Source organism: Lepidochelys kempii, chromosome 7, assembly GCF_965140265.1.
Source record: "Lepidochelys kempii isolate rLepKem1 chromosome 7, rLepKem1.hap2, whole genome shotgun sequence".
Lineage (NCBI taxonomy): Eukaryota > Metazoa > Chordata > Testudines > Cheloniidae > Lepidochelys > Lepidochelys kempii.
In genome coordinates this window covers 24,971,485-24,984,118 of record NC_133262.1, presented here as the reverse complement: position 1 = coordinate 24,984,118, position 12,634 = coordinate 24,971,485, and the positions used below count along the sequence as shown (strand labels likewise).

The 12,634-nt window shown below is 37.4% G+C and overlaps 1 protein-coding gene across 29 annotated transcripts in view; it reads left to right on the top strand.

Annotated features, from left to right (window-relative positions):
- SLMAP (sarcolemma associated protein) overlaps positions 1-12,634 on the top strand; it is a 161,790-nt gene that overhangs the window by 129,365 nt on the left and 19,791 nt on the right. For 21 of the 29 annotated variants that reach the window (XM_073351449.1, XM_073351460.1, XM_073351445.1 and 18 more), the window contains 3 exons: positions 7,801-7,923; positions 8,778-8,852; positions 11,595-11,915. In XM_073351449.1, coding sequence (XP_073207550.1) covers positions 7,801-7,923; positions 8,778-8,852; positions 11,595-11,915 — 519 coding nt within the window. The remainder of the gene's footprint in view (positions 1-7,800; positions 7,924-8,777; positions 8,853-11,594; positions 11,916-12,634) is intronic. The other 8 variants (XM_073351457.1, XM_073351475.1, XM_073351466.1 and 5 more) reach the window with 1 other exon arrangement.

Here is a 12,634-nt window from a genome sequence, read left to right as displayed (position 1 = left end):
CATCATAGATGTTATGTTAGATTTTTTCAGGTTTTGCTAAACAAAACAGCCTACGTTGGATATATTAGCTTTGGACATTTAAATTAGAAAATAAAATTCTTCTGCATGAGACCTTCATACTGCAGTCAGACTTAAAAATGTATTTACTATTTAACTGCAAACTTGCCATGTTCAGCAAATTAATTTTTTCAAATTGATCACATGAAAAATAGTTTAAATACAAGTGATAAAATATTAATATACCATTATATTTAACATGTTGAAAGGTAAACTTTTGCTTCAATTCTGTAATTATAGATTTTTTTTTCTTTTATGGTCAGCAATGACACAGTTCTTATGTTGGGTTACAAATAAAAGGAACACTACTAACTTTTTGTTTGCTCGCAAAACCTGGAAATCATACAGAAACCTGAAAGGCTAACATAAAATCTCTTCCTCAATTGTATATGTTTTCCCAGTTTTCCCAGTATATGTTTTCCCAGTTTTTTACTGGAAAAGATGAGAGGTTTTTATATCTGAAGTACTTCAGATCAATTACAAAATGTTCCGTGAAATAGCTAACCAACAAAAATATAGCTTATATAGCTTATTTTGGCAGATTAGAGCCTGGTGAAACAGTTTAAGAACTCAAGTGTTTGAAAAGTCAAGGACATACCAATGAGTTTGGTTTTGTAACTGTAATTAATGCCATTAATGGGAACGTAGAGATATTCACTGACTTCATCTGCCAGTAGATAAAATTTAATACTGTCATGTTCCATAAGTGAACATAATTACTTTAATAATTTTAGTAGTAAAGTTCAATGTGTGGAATGTGTTGCTGCTTTCGAAGAAAAGCTACATGAATATTACTGGTTGTGAATTTTAACAACATGTGTTGTTGAAGTAGACAAACCTTGGCGTACAAAATACGTGTGCATACTTCAGAATGTGTTAGTCTGTAGTTCTTCTTAAGCAAGACAGAAAGCCAAGAAATAATTTGCAATATGTCATGTAGTAAAATAGCAAATCCCTGTTCAACCCACATTTCAAATATATATATTTCAACCAGGAACTGATTTCTAATGTTGAAATGTAATTCATTAATCCCTCTGTTTTTAATATATTAACTTTTGTCTTAAGGCCTGTGGTTGAAGAATTATAATTCAACTATGTAAATGAGTTCAAGGCTGAAATTTGTAAAACAGGGTATCAGACCATGAAAGAATTCATTTATTTAAATATCAGTTTGTCTTGTAAAATATGCATTCTGTACTGTAGGCAAAAAATGCCTTATTACAGAGGTATTACTTTTACCATTCTAAAACAATTTATTTTTTTTAAGAGCAATTCTGGAAGTCAACATGATTTTAATCATGTTTTTGGTGGGGGAAAAAAAGTAATGGTGGAAAAGAGCTGGAAGACCATCTAGTTCCCTTTCCTATAATATGCAAGTGGGTTCCTATTGATTTATTCATGAATGCTTTAGCTACCCTATATCTGCTTATGTCATGTGAGAAGAGAAGGTTTTGGCTAATCAGATCCCAGCAAAATCAAACATTAGTTCTCTCAAACGGCACTAAAACCTGAGATCCCAAATCAGTCACGTTACTTTACTTAGGCCACTCCTTCAAGCAGGTATAATTATTCACACCTGTGAATTATTTATATGTGCTGTAACATCGTTTCCACAGTTGAAAATCCAAGTAGTCGTCAATACTGAACTTCCAAATTATTTCCAGCAGGAAAGTAATTTTATTTTTTATATTTTAGTATTTTGTCTTGCCATACAAGAGAAATAATACTGCTGTTGCCCCTTCTCCAAAGTCTCCACCCCCTCCCTGCCCCTACTGGACTCCTTCCCCAAATCCCTGCCCCAGCCCCGCCTCTTCCCCACCGCCTCCCCTGAATGTGCCGGTTTCCCGTTCCTCCCCCCTCTTTCCCACAGCTTATGTTGCGAAACAGGTGTTTCGTGGTGGCAAACGCTGGGAGGAGAAGCGGGGATGGCGCGCTCAGGGGAGGAGGCATAGGTGAGCTAGGGCAGGGGGGTGGCGGGGAGCAGCTGGTGGGTGAAGAGCCCCCACCAATTTTTCCCTGTCAGTGCTCCAGCCCTGGAGCACTGACAGAGTTGGCACCTATGACCTCATTGATTTGCATGCTGAAATTGTTTATTGCTCCTTACAGTCCATTATTATGAAATATCTTTTAAATATCTTCAGCAACAAATCATTAACTTCTATTGTAATAATTTCACACATTGCCTGTAAGCCAGCGATTTTATTTAACAAACTTTTCAGAGTGCTGCATTAGGCATCTCACTTCCCTCTCTACTAAAGAGGACCTTACTTGTTAGAGTAGGACTCAGTTGGCTTAGCTATGCATTAGTAGAGTCATTGGAATACAAAAGTTTTTTTTTTTTTTTAAATAGAAGCTGTTCCTGGGGCTTCTAGGGAAATGCAGAAGTGTCAGATGGACAACTAGTGTTTCAGTTTGTTCAGTTATTTACTTGAATGTAGAAAACAACTTAGGAAGTTACTGTAATTCATGGAACAAGAGGATGGTGATACATTTAATTCTGCTTCCATGTGTGTTTTCTATCATTAAACTTGTTCAAATTTGTTAATGCTGTTTCTATTTTATACAAGCCGAAGTGTGGAGGAAAAAATCCATAATACTTTTGTGCATTTGCCAGACTGTTTTGTTGATGAGGTAATGTGTTCATCAGCCACTAATAGAGGTTTCTTGAACTTTGCCTTTTGAAGACAGGCTAAGTCTGTCAGTGGTTGATAATTTCAAACGAAAGTTGAAGAATTAAAAATAGGTGTCTGTGTCCAACAAATACAGCACCAGGAAACAATCAAGGCAGCTAGCACTGATAGTTCTTATCACCAACTTCCTAATGTTTCTTTAGATTGCAAATGATGTATTCAGTTGTTACTTAATACAGTTGGCATACTCAGTGTTTCAGGAATTTGACAAAAACTTGTGATTTTAATCTAATTTATTTGATTTCAGTTGAACAATTTTTTCAGTTGAAAGTTTTCCCCAGAGGGAGGCTCGCTATTGGATAGGGTCCTTCAAGGCCCTGGAAGTGAGCTAGGTGCCTCAAATATGAGAGCTGTGCAAATGTCTGTCTTCATGAAATTTCTTCCACAGATTCTGACTGTTATGGATGCACATGGATATGGGACAATTAAAAGGCAGAGCCTGGCCAGGGTTCTGTGTTTGTGTATGGACACTAAGACCACTTCTATAAAGGCAACCATATAGGTGGAGTTCTCTTGGTGCCTTTTTTTTTTCCTTGCCTGCCATCAGATTTGGAAGTGTTGGTCTGATCTGGGTTTTATTTTCCCTGTAATTACTTTCTAGGGCATTAAAATATATTTGATGGCAGATTCTGACATTGGAAAGATAATTTTAAATTGTGTGGGAAATGTTTCCACAAGTTGTCCCTCACAGACCATCATAAGATATTCCTCAAATGTTTGTGACATGGCTCACAGCCTTAGGAAGAATATCCATGTTCAGACTTCTTGCCTTGAACCAGGTTGGTGGGGGAACAAATGTCTCATGCCTTGGCACAAATTATACTAACTTTTACACAGCAGTTCTAATACTGTCCATGGAGACAAAATAGAAGAAATCCTTGATATTTAAGGAAGTGATTAATTTATTCTTTCAGTGCATTGATACTTTGATATAGGGCACAAGCTTTAAGGGTTGGCATATAGAGCCAGCACTGACTTCTGTCCCCCCTGGAGTTCTGATTATCTTAGATACATATAACATTGGGCACTTGTCTTGAAGCTATTTTTAATGTTGCCCCTTGCGCCTTTTTCTGATTTGAGTAAATAGCAAGTTAGTCTGCCTGATATCACCTGAAGACTTTCTAATCTAGTGTAATTTGTCCTCTTCCTCTAGATGTTTTGGAAGTTGGATGCCTTCTAGACTTATGATGGCGATTTATACTTCCTTTTGGATTTGCTCATATATGAATGGTTAAGGGAATGTTTTGGGGAAAACTGCTTATTTCTCACTTTTCAGAACTCTCGTCCTTGCCACTCTCCAAGAGATGTCTATATAAACTAGAAAATTTGATGCCCTTTCTTTCCCTATCACACTTCACTTTGTGTCAGTGTCTGCTTTTGGGAGGGGGGTTTGTCCTATTTTTATCTTGGCCTTATTACTTCTTTTATAGGTCACAACTATTTGTGAGGTCAAGAAATATTGTTTTGATGAAGAACTTACATCTAGATAAATATTCTAAAATATTTTGTTTTTCCTTTCACTTTTTTCCCATGTGAAAGATTAACTCTTAAAGATTGAAGTGGTTTACCACTGAGCAGTCTTCAAATACTGTTTAGAACTCTCATATCACTGATAAGTTTACATGAATTCCTTCTACAAATTTTTGTGTGGCAATTAGAGGGAAAATCGTACAATATTTATTTTGGGATGATCATACTCTAGTCCCATTTAGACTTAAGAAAATATTGTGTGCTATTCTAGATGTGGAAATATACATTCCACAAATTTTAATGGAAACCCTTAATTAAAGCTCGAATGGTCAAAACATTAAGCCCAGCCTTTTAGAATTGCACTCAAAATTCCCACAAGCAAGGGAAAGAGCAGGTAGATTGTGTGTTTCAATTCTGATTAAAGTTGTTCTGAAATTTGCAAAATTATACATTTACAAACTAATTGCCACACAGTTGAGTAATCATTGATTACTATGTAGAGCTGGTTGATAACTTTTTGATAAAATTTTCTTTGTTGGAAATATTGATTCATAAAAACTGGAGCTCTTTGAGATGTACTGGGCTCGAGGAAACTATGTCAAGAGAGGTTTCTCAGGTTCCTGATGGAATTTCTGGTCAAAATAAGAGCAACTGACCCCCTGACGAGCCTGGTGACTATGGCAGTCATTTGGAATGCGGGAAAGTCAGGCTGAAGTTCTTGTTCTACCTGATTCGGGGCAGGTACTTGAACCCAGGTGTCCGACGTTCCAGGTGAGTGCCCCTAGTCACTGGGCTGTAGAGTCAATTTCTCTTTCTTTCTCTGACCCAATTAATATTTATGTATATAAAGTGGAATAGCTCAAACAGGAAAGAGATCTGAGTTCAAACCTCTGCTCAGAATCAATCTGTCCTGTTTGAGCTGTTCCATTTTGTATAAATAAATATTTGTTTGGTCCGAGGAGGGTGGGGAAGAGGAAGAAAACCCACAAGTATGGCTATTGCCTTCTCCCACTCTGTGGGCCTGTCTGATAACTTGAATAGTTTTCCAGCTCCTAAGGAACAGTGTTACTGTTAAAATGGAATCTTCAATTGATGGCAGAGAAGCTGCCCACCAGAGATCTTAGCTGAGATTTCTACTCTATCTATGGGTGGGGCACTACTTCTTTACCATACCTGACTTGAACACAACTTGTTTTCAGTACATGAATGAAAAGGTTGACAACCTCATTAGGCAGGACAAAATGTCCAACTACATAAGCATTTGTCTCTGGGAGACTGAGAACAATACCTCTATAATAAAGAGAAACTGTGGTCAGAAACTCTGGTAGACCATAGAAGAAAATGTTTTGTTCCGTTTTTTCAGTATTCCCTTTTTGTCCTTTTTTATAATTCCACTCTGTAAAAATCTAAACGTTAAAAGTGTGTTCTTGTTTTCTTTTTAAAAAAGCTGGAATCATTACTTCCCTATCCACAAGGCAATTGCTGTGGAAATTAATTGTAGGGCTTAATTTTTATATCCTTGTAATGATCAAAAAGCTATTCTCTTACATTTCTTGTCTCTGCTGGAGATGTTGTAATGGACACCTTACCTATATTTTGAGGATATAATAAGACACAAAATTGTGGACACAAGCAACATGAAATATATATTAATATTCAGTTTGACAAAAATCCAATTTGTTATATTTTAGGGGAGACACCTGCAACAGTGGTCAGCCACAAAGAAAGATCCATGTTCAGGATGTTAACTACCACAGCATGGAAATGTGTAACGCTACTTTGGCGTTCAAGGGGAAAATCCATTAATATGTGGTTAAAGAAATTGCAAGAGGTCCAAGACATGGAGTTTATTACTGCACGAATAAGACAAGCACAAGATATTTTTCTGGAGAGATGTGATATGATAAGTACTTTGTGGTGGTATGGTGAAATAGCTAGCTAAGAATAAGAAAAATGATCATTTGAGACAAGCAACTAACTAGAACAGTTATTTCCTTGATCTAATATATAGCTAAATAAATAAACAAGTATAAACAAAATATAACAAAAGTATAACTTAATACTGAACTATCAGTAGTAGTTTGGACTCTCCAGCAAAAGTATCTCTGGGTCTTGACTGGGGTTTTTCTTTTGCCCAATATAAATTAATTTTAGTTCTGTATGGATTTTGGGATTGTCAGTTTATTAACCATAAGCTATGTAATACATGCTTCTTTTGTTTCTCATGTCTGATAGCTGGACTGTCGTGTTCTTCCTATTTTTCTGCAACCAGACAATTGACTTGAATTCCTTGAAGTTTCTACCTTCCATTGATTTAATATGTGTAGTTTGACTTTGTCTGTTTCCCTATAAGGGCCTTATTTCACAAACCCTTATGTGAATAACACTTACGTGAGAAATGTTAAATGCGTCAGAGTTTCAAAGATCACATCTTAATATTGCAAATTCCTTGGAGCTAGAACTGCCTCTTTCTCCTGTAGTCTACCGAGTCATACTACTGGTACTCCATTATTAATAGACAATGAGAATGATATGCTGTTATTAGTTAAGGTTTTTACACGTTTGTTTATATGTTTCTCTTTTTTCTGCTACTTGAGCATTCAGTAATTTTAAGTTGAAAAAGTATTTTGTATTTATTTCAGACGAATATGAATATTTCTAGTCCATTGGCACAGATGATTTCTTTTTATTCCCTGAGGTCTTTTATTTATGCAATTTTATAAATAATACAAAAACTTTGAGATGGGGAAGAACAGATTTGACAAGTTTTATGTATTCATATGTATTTTATGTAAGCATAATTCATATGCTTACCAGTATTTGAGCTAAAAATACATCCTTAGACATGATCTCAGATTAAAGGAACTTTTAATATTTTCAAAGTAATGTCACAGTGAAGCAAGTTTTTAGGCCAAAACTTGGCTTGACTTTCAGTTGGGCCGAACATCTGCTTTTCCTGTTGACTTCAAATGGCTTGCTCAGCGCTTCTGTAAAATCAGGGTGCTTTCATGTAGGTGCCTACCTTGAGACACCTAAGTTCAGAAATGTTAGCCCAAGTATGGCATTATAAATCATGTTGTGTTTTATATACTTGCATCATTGCTGAAATGACATACTGAATTCTTTCTGCTAGCAACTTCTGAAGTTGACTTTCAAAGAAACGGTGTACGTTCTTTATACTTTATAAATTACGTTACATGCACAAAAAGAACATTTAAAATGAAATATCAGCAACATTAAGGCTTCTTGAATATAATCCTGAGATATGCCAATTCTATGCAATATTTAAAAAAAAAAGTTTAAATTTCACTAAGTGTTATGTAAACTGGGATTCCTTGTATATGTTATGGTTTTTTTTTGCATGTTGGATATAACTACGATTGTTTTACTTTCATTTCACTCAAGATTAAAACAAACTGCTAAATAGATTAATGTTTTTTGCTAACTTCTACCTAACCCAGTGATAACTATTGTGGCTAATGTTGCATGATTGAAGCCAAAAACATTGCCTGTCTTTATGTGGCAGTACAAATAAAGTTGCTATGCAAACTTATGCTTCAAAATAAAAATGTTCTTTTATCAGATGAATTACAGGGTGCACAATCAGAAACAGAGACTAAACAAGAAATTCAGCAGCTGCACAAGGAGCTGATTGAAGCCCAAGAGCTAGCTAGAACAAGTAAACAAAAATGCTTCGAACTTCAAGGTGAGACAGAGATAAAAAAAGATTTGAATGACTGTCCTGTAGAATCAAATTTAAGTGCAAATCTGAATAATTGTCCTTAAGTAAATATATCAGTTAACCTTAAAAGGGGCTGCTTAAACCAATTTTGTCTAATACAGTAAATATTTTGTTTTACTGCCCATATGTAGAAAAAGGTATCTTTAACCTGCCAGTGTCTCTAGCTTATAAGTAATCTTTTATGCAAAACCTAAATTTTGGGCCTAAATTGATGTGACAGTCTCCTTTTAGCAGTACCACACCTTTAAGTGAGTTAATGAAATGCAAAATTTATTTATCTGTATGTATTCTTTGATTCATCTATTTTAATTGGACAATAAAGGTAGTTAAATGAGTTCAGTGATAGCTAGATCATTTTTTAGACTCCCCATCCATACGTCCTGTTACAATCGTATCAGTGCAAATAGCAAAAGTGTTGGTTTACTTTTGCAGAAAACTATGTAATGTAGTTCAAACTCATTGTAGTCAACATTCTTTTGGGAAATCTCTACAAATTTCTTTCTATATGCTTTCCCCTCGCACACAGTACAGTTGCATTTCCAAGATAAAACGACTGGCAATATTAATTGTTTACAATCTAAGATTAATTATACTACTACCAAAAATCGTTTAAAAGTATTAACTTTTTATTAAACTACTTACATATGCATTAGCTTTGATTTGTTGAAATCTGATTATTTTAATCTTTCAAACTCCATTTTTGGGGAAATAATTTGACTTTGAGATTAACTTTTAAATTATTAAACTATACAGCTGAAGATTTTTTTAAAATTTTGAACTAATTACAAATTTAGGCACATTTCCACTTTCATTTATAGCACTACTGGAAGAAGAGAGAAAAGCCTACCGGCTGCAGGTTGAGGAGTCCACCAAGCAAATACAGTTTCTGCAAGGTATGAAATAATTGATTTTTCTCTTTACTCTTTATACGTCAGGTATAAAAGAAAATACTTCTGTCACTTTTGGTGGCATCGGGTAACTTTTATAAAAGGAAATAATTATCTATGAATCTTAGTCTAATTTCTCTTGAGTGTAGTTGAGAGTTGAACTGTGTCAATTTATGCTTCTCAGTGATTCGTACACTACTGATTCATTGTATTTTCTAGGTTTTAGCAGGAAATAATCTATAGTGTGCATTTTTTCTCTTTCCCTTTCACCTTTAGATTCTCCAAAAAGGCCTGCTGTGCTATCTTACATTTGTCTTTTGACAGGCATTCTGAACTTGACAGGCATGCTTAATTCTTACCGTGATTTAGGTTTTATGCCCTGGTCAGCTTCTTCCCTTATTGGTAGAACTTCCCTAAATAAGTTCTTCTTCTGTCCATTCCAAAGCAACTTCCAAATTCAAAATCTGAAATAATAAAAAAAATTTAGTGAAACCACTGCCTATACTTTTATGAAGGAATGGCATTGCATTACTGGCTGTTTCCACCTGAGGTAAATAAGCAAACCATGAGTTTTCCAGCCCAAAACAGATAAAGCAAAATGGAATCCAATGCTTACATCATTTTTACATTCAAACTTGTAGATCTGGAAGCAACCATCACCAAGCTAAGGAAGAACAACTTCTAATGAGAATAAAAATAGCTACAGCAAATGAGTTTACCACTCGCACTGAAAAGTGTATAGAGTACCGCATGTGCCTTCCGGCTAAACATATTTAGGCCTTTCCCAGGATAATGCCCTCCTGCAGAAAAATCTGAGGAATAATCTGAATGAGCTGGTTGCTCTGTTAACAGCCTAGCCGAAAACTGTCTTCAACCAACCAACCAAAGCAGTAGCAAAAGTGGGAAATGTGCTTCTGGAGGAGGAGGAGAAATCTCAACAAGGATCCCCTCAAGTTGTTTCTTTGCTATTCTTTTGTAGAGTGGGAGCCACGGGCAAAAAATAAGCCTCAGTGCCTGCCCACAAACCTGGCAGACCCACACTGAGGCTGTGGGCCTCTGCTCTAACTCTTTGCGTCTGCTAGCTCCTTAGCTCCTTGCCGGTTATGCTTTACAGTGAACTCTCTCTGGTTTCACTGTCCCCAAGGACTCCTGGAACAGGGGTGGCCAACCTGATCCTGAGAAGGAGCGAGAATTTACTAATGTACATTGCCAAAGAGCCACAGTAATATGTCAGCAGCCCCCCATCAGCTCCCCCACCCCACTCCCAGTGCCTCCCAGCCACCAGCAGCCCCACTGATCAGTGCCTCAGTCTCCCTCCCCGCACCTCCCGATCAGCTGTTTCGTGGCATGCAGGAGGCTCTTGGGGAGGAGAGAGGGCAGTGCAGGCTTAGGGGAGGGGGCAGGGCCTTTGGCAGAGCCTGGGGTTGACCAGTGAGCACTTGCTGGCACATTGGAAAGTTGGCGCCTGTAGCTCCAGCCCCGGAGTTGGTGCCTGTACAAGGAGCCGCATATTAACTTCTGAAGAGCCGCATGTGGCTCCGGAGCCCCAGGTTGGCCACCCCTGTCCTGGAAGATGTTCTAGTATATTTTCTAGAAGATCTGCATGGGGTTAGGAAAGTGGACAGTGGTCAGACTCATCGCACCTCTGGCGCACCACTCTTCCTTGACCCACATCTGTGATGTCTGGAGAAGAGTGGGGGATGGGAAGGGGTAGTGCCACAGAAGCAGCTGAATCCCTACCTCCCCAAGAGTAGTGCTCCCTCCATCCATGGATGGGAAGAGTAGGGAGACTGTGAGGGCCCATGTAATTAGTCCTTGTATAATGAAAGGGCTCAGATCGGATGAGGCAATGGCTTTTGTCTGTTGCCTAAATAAAAAAAGGTGTCATGGAAACTTCATTTTAATAGCTCTCCAAATTACACCCAGTGTTTCAGAAACCATTCTAACACTGCCTGGCAGCTATTGTTACAATGAAGATTACCTTACAGCATGACCATATTTTTCAAATGCTAATAGCTTTCTAAAAAAATATTCTCTGGATATGAATCTTCTCATGTTTGACCCCAGCCCAAAGGATTCTGAGACCTTTTTATTCATTAATAACTGAGACTACACTAAAATTCAAAATTTTTCAAGAAAAAATATTCCTTACTGAAGGAATATTTATTGGTCCTTTGCCAGGTTTGATGGGGGAATAAAAATTAAAAAGTTATGCTAAATTTATCAAAAAGGTTTTCATGGAAACCAGAGAGATCCCAGAATAGCCAATAGCCTGGTGGTCGGGGCATTCACCTGGGATGTAGAAGACCCTGTTTGAGTCCCTACTCCACTGAATATTTTTAGAGTGGAACAGCTCCAACAGGAGAGATTGGGAGAGACCCACCCTAGAATAACGAATAGCTTGATAGTTAGGGATGTAGACAATGGTAGAGCAGGGACTTGAACCGAGATCTCACAGATCACCGGTGAGTACCCTAGCCACTGGGATATTGGCTATTCTGGTGTTGGAGAAGGGCTCTCTCTTACTTATTCTTACTTTGACCAGAAAATCCATCCTGGACCGGAGAAACCATTCCCATCCAAAATTTAATCCCAACTATGAAGTTAAATCTGGAACTGAGTTGCTAGAGATGTCATCATTAATCTACTCAGAGTATAGTTAAGGGAGGAGTTTTTTCCCTGTAGGTTTTCTTCAAATGTAATAAATAAACCTTAGAAAAATCTATACTTGCATACGTTATTTTCCAGCCCAGCTGCATAGGTTGCAGGAAGATATTGAGAATCTTCGTGAGGAAAAGGAGAATGAAATTTCAAGCGCTCGAAATGAATTGTTATGTGCTCAAGATGAGATTTTGCTCCTTCAGCAAGGGGCAGAAAAGGCTGCATCAGAACGAGAAACTGATATTGCTGCTTTGCAAGAAGAGCTGCAGGAGGTGCGGGCTGAACTTGAACGCTGGCGGAAAGAAGCCTCCGAATACGAAAAAGAAATTGTCAGTCTTCAAGCCAGTTTCCAGCTGCGATGTCAGCAGTGTGAGGATCAGCAGAGAGAGGAAGCTACTCGTTTACAAGGTAAGAAAGTCATGACCCATCCTGATGGGAACTGTCACAATCACTTTGATGTCTGAGTGGCAGATATTTAGAATTAAATTACTCAGGTCATTATTATTGTGTATTTTCTTTACTATCAAAATCCATAGTGTAAACAAATTTGAAATTTAACTAGAAACTTCGCATGAATACACTACATAATAATTCTACACTGCTTTCTGTCACTTAAATGGGAATTTAAATTTTGTCTAATTGTTCCTATAAGATATTCGTTATAAACGTAGCTATGCTTTTCATTGAAATAAGAGTATTGTGGCACTAGCTGAAAAGCATGGCAAAGTCCACATATTATAGGAATATACATTACTACAGGAGTTGCAAAGTGTTCAGCAAATCTCTGTAGCTATAATCTTCTAGACATTTGGCTAAGAGGCCTGGAGGATCCACTGGCTTCCAGTTCACTTCTGCTGCCAGTTCAAGGAATTGATCCTTTCAGTGCAGTCTATCAGCTGTCAAGACTATTGCACTCATATTGGGCAATACAGGTTGCAAACCATGATCACGTGAGAGCAGGCAACAAGGCATTTCTCAGAGGAGGGAATCCAGCTAGGGAACAAATTCCCAAGAGAGAGAAAACTAATCTGGAGTCTGGCACATTTAGGTCACACTTCAAGATCTACCTCTTTCACAAAAACTTTACCACAATAACAAGAGTGACACAACTACTTCTCCCAACCAAT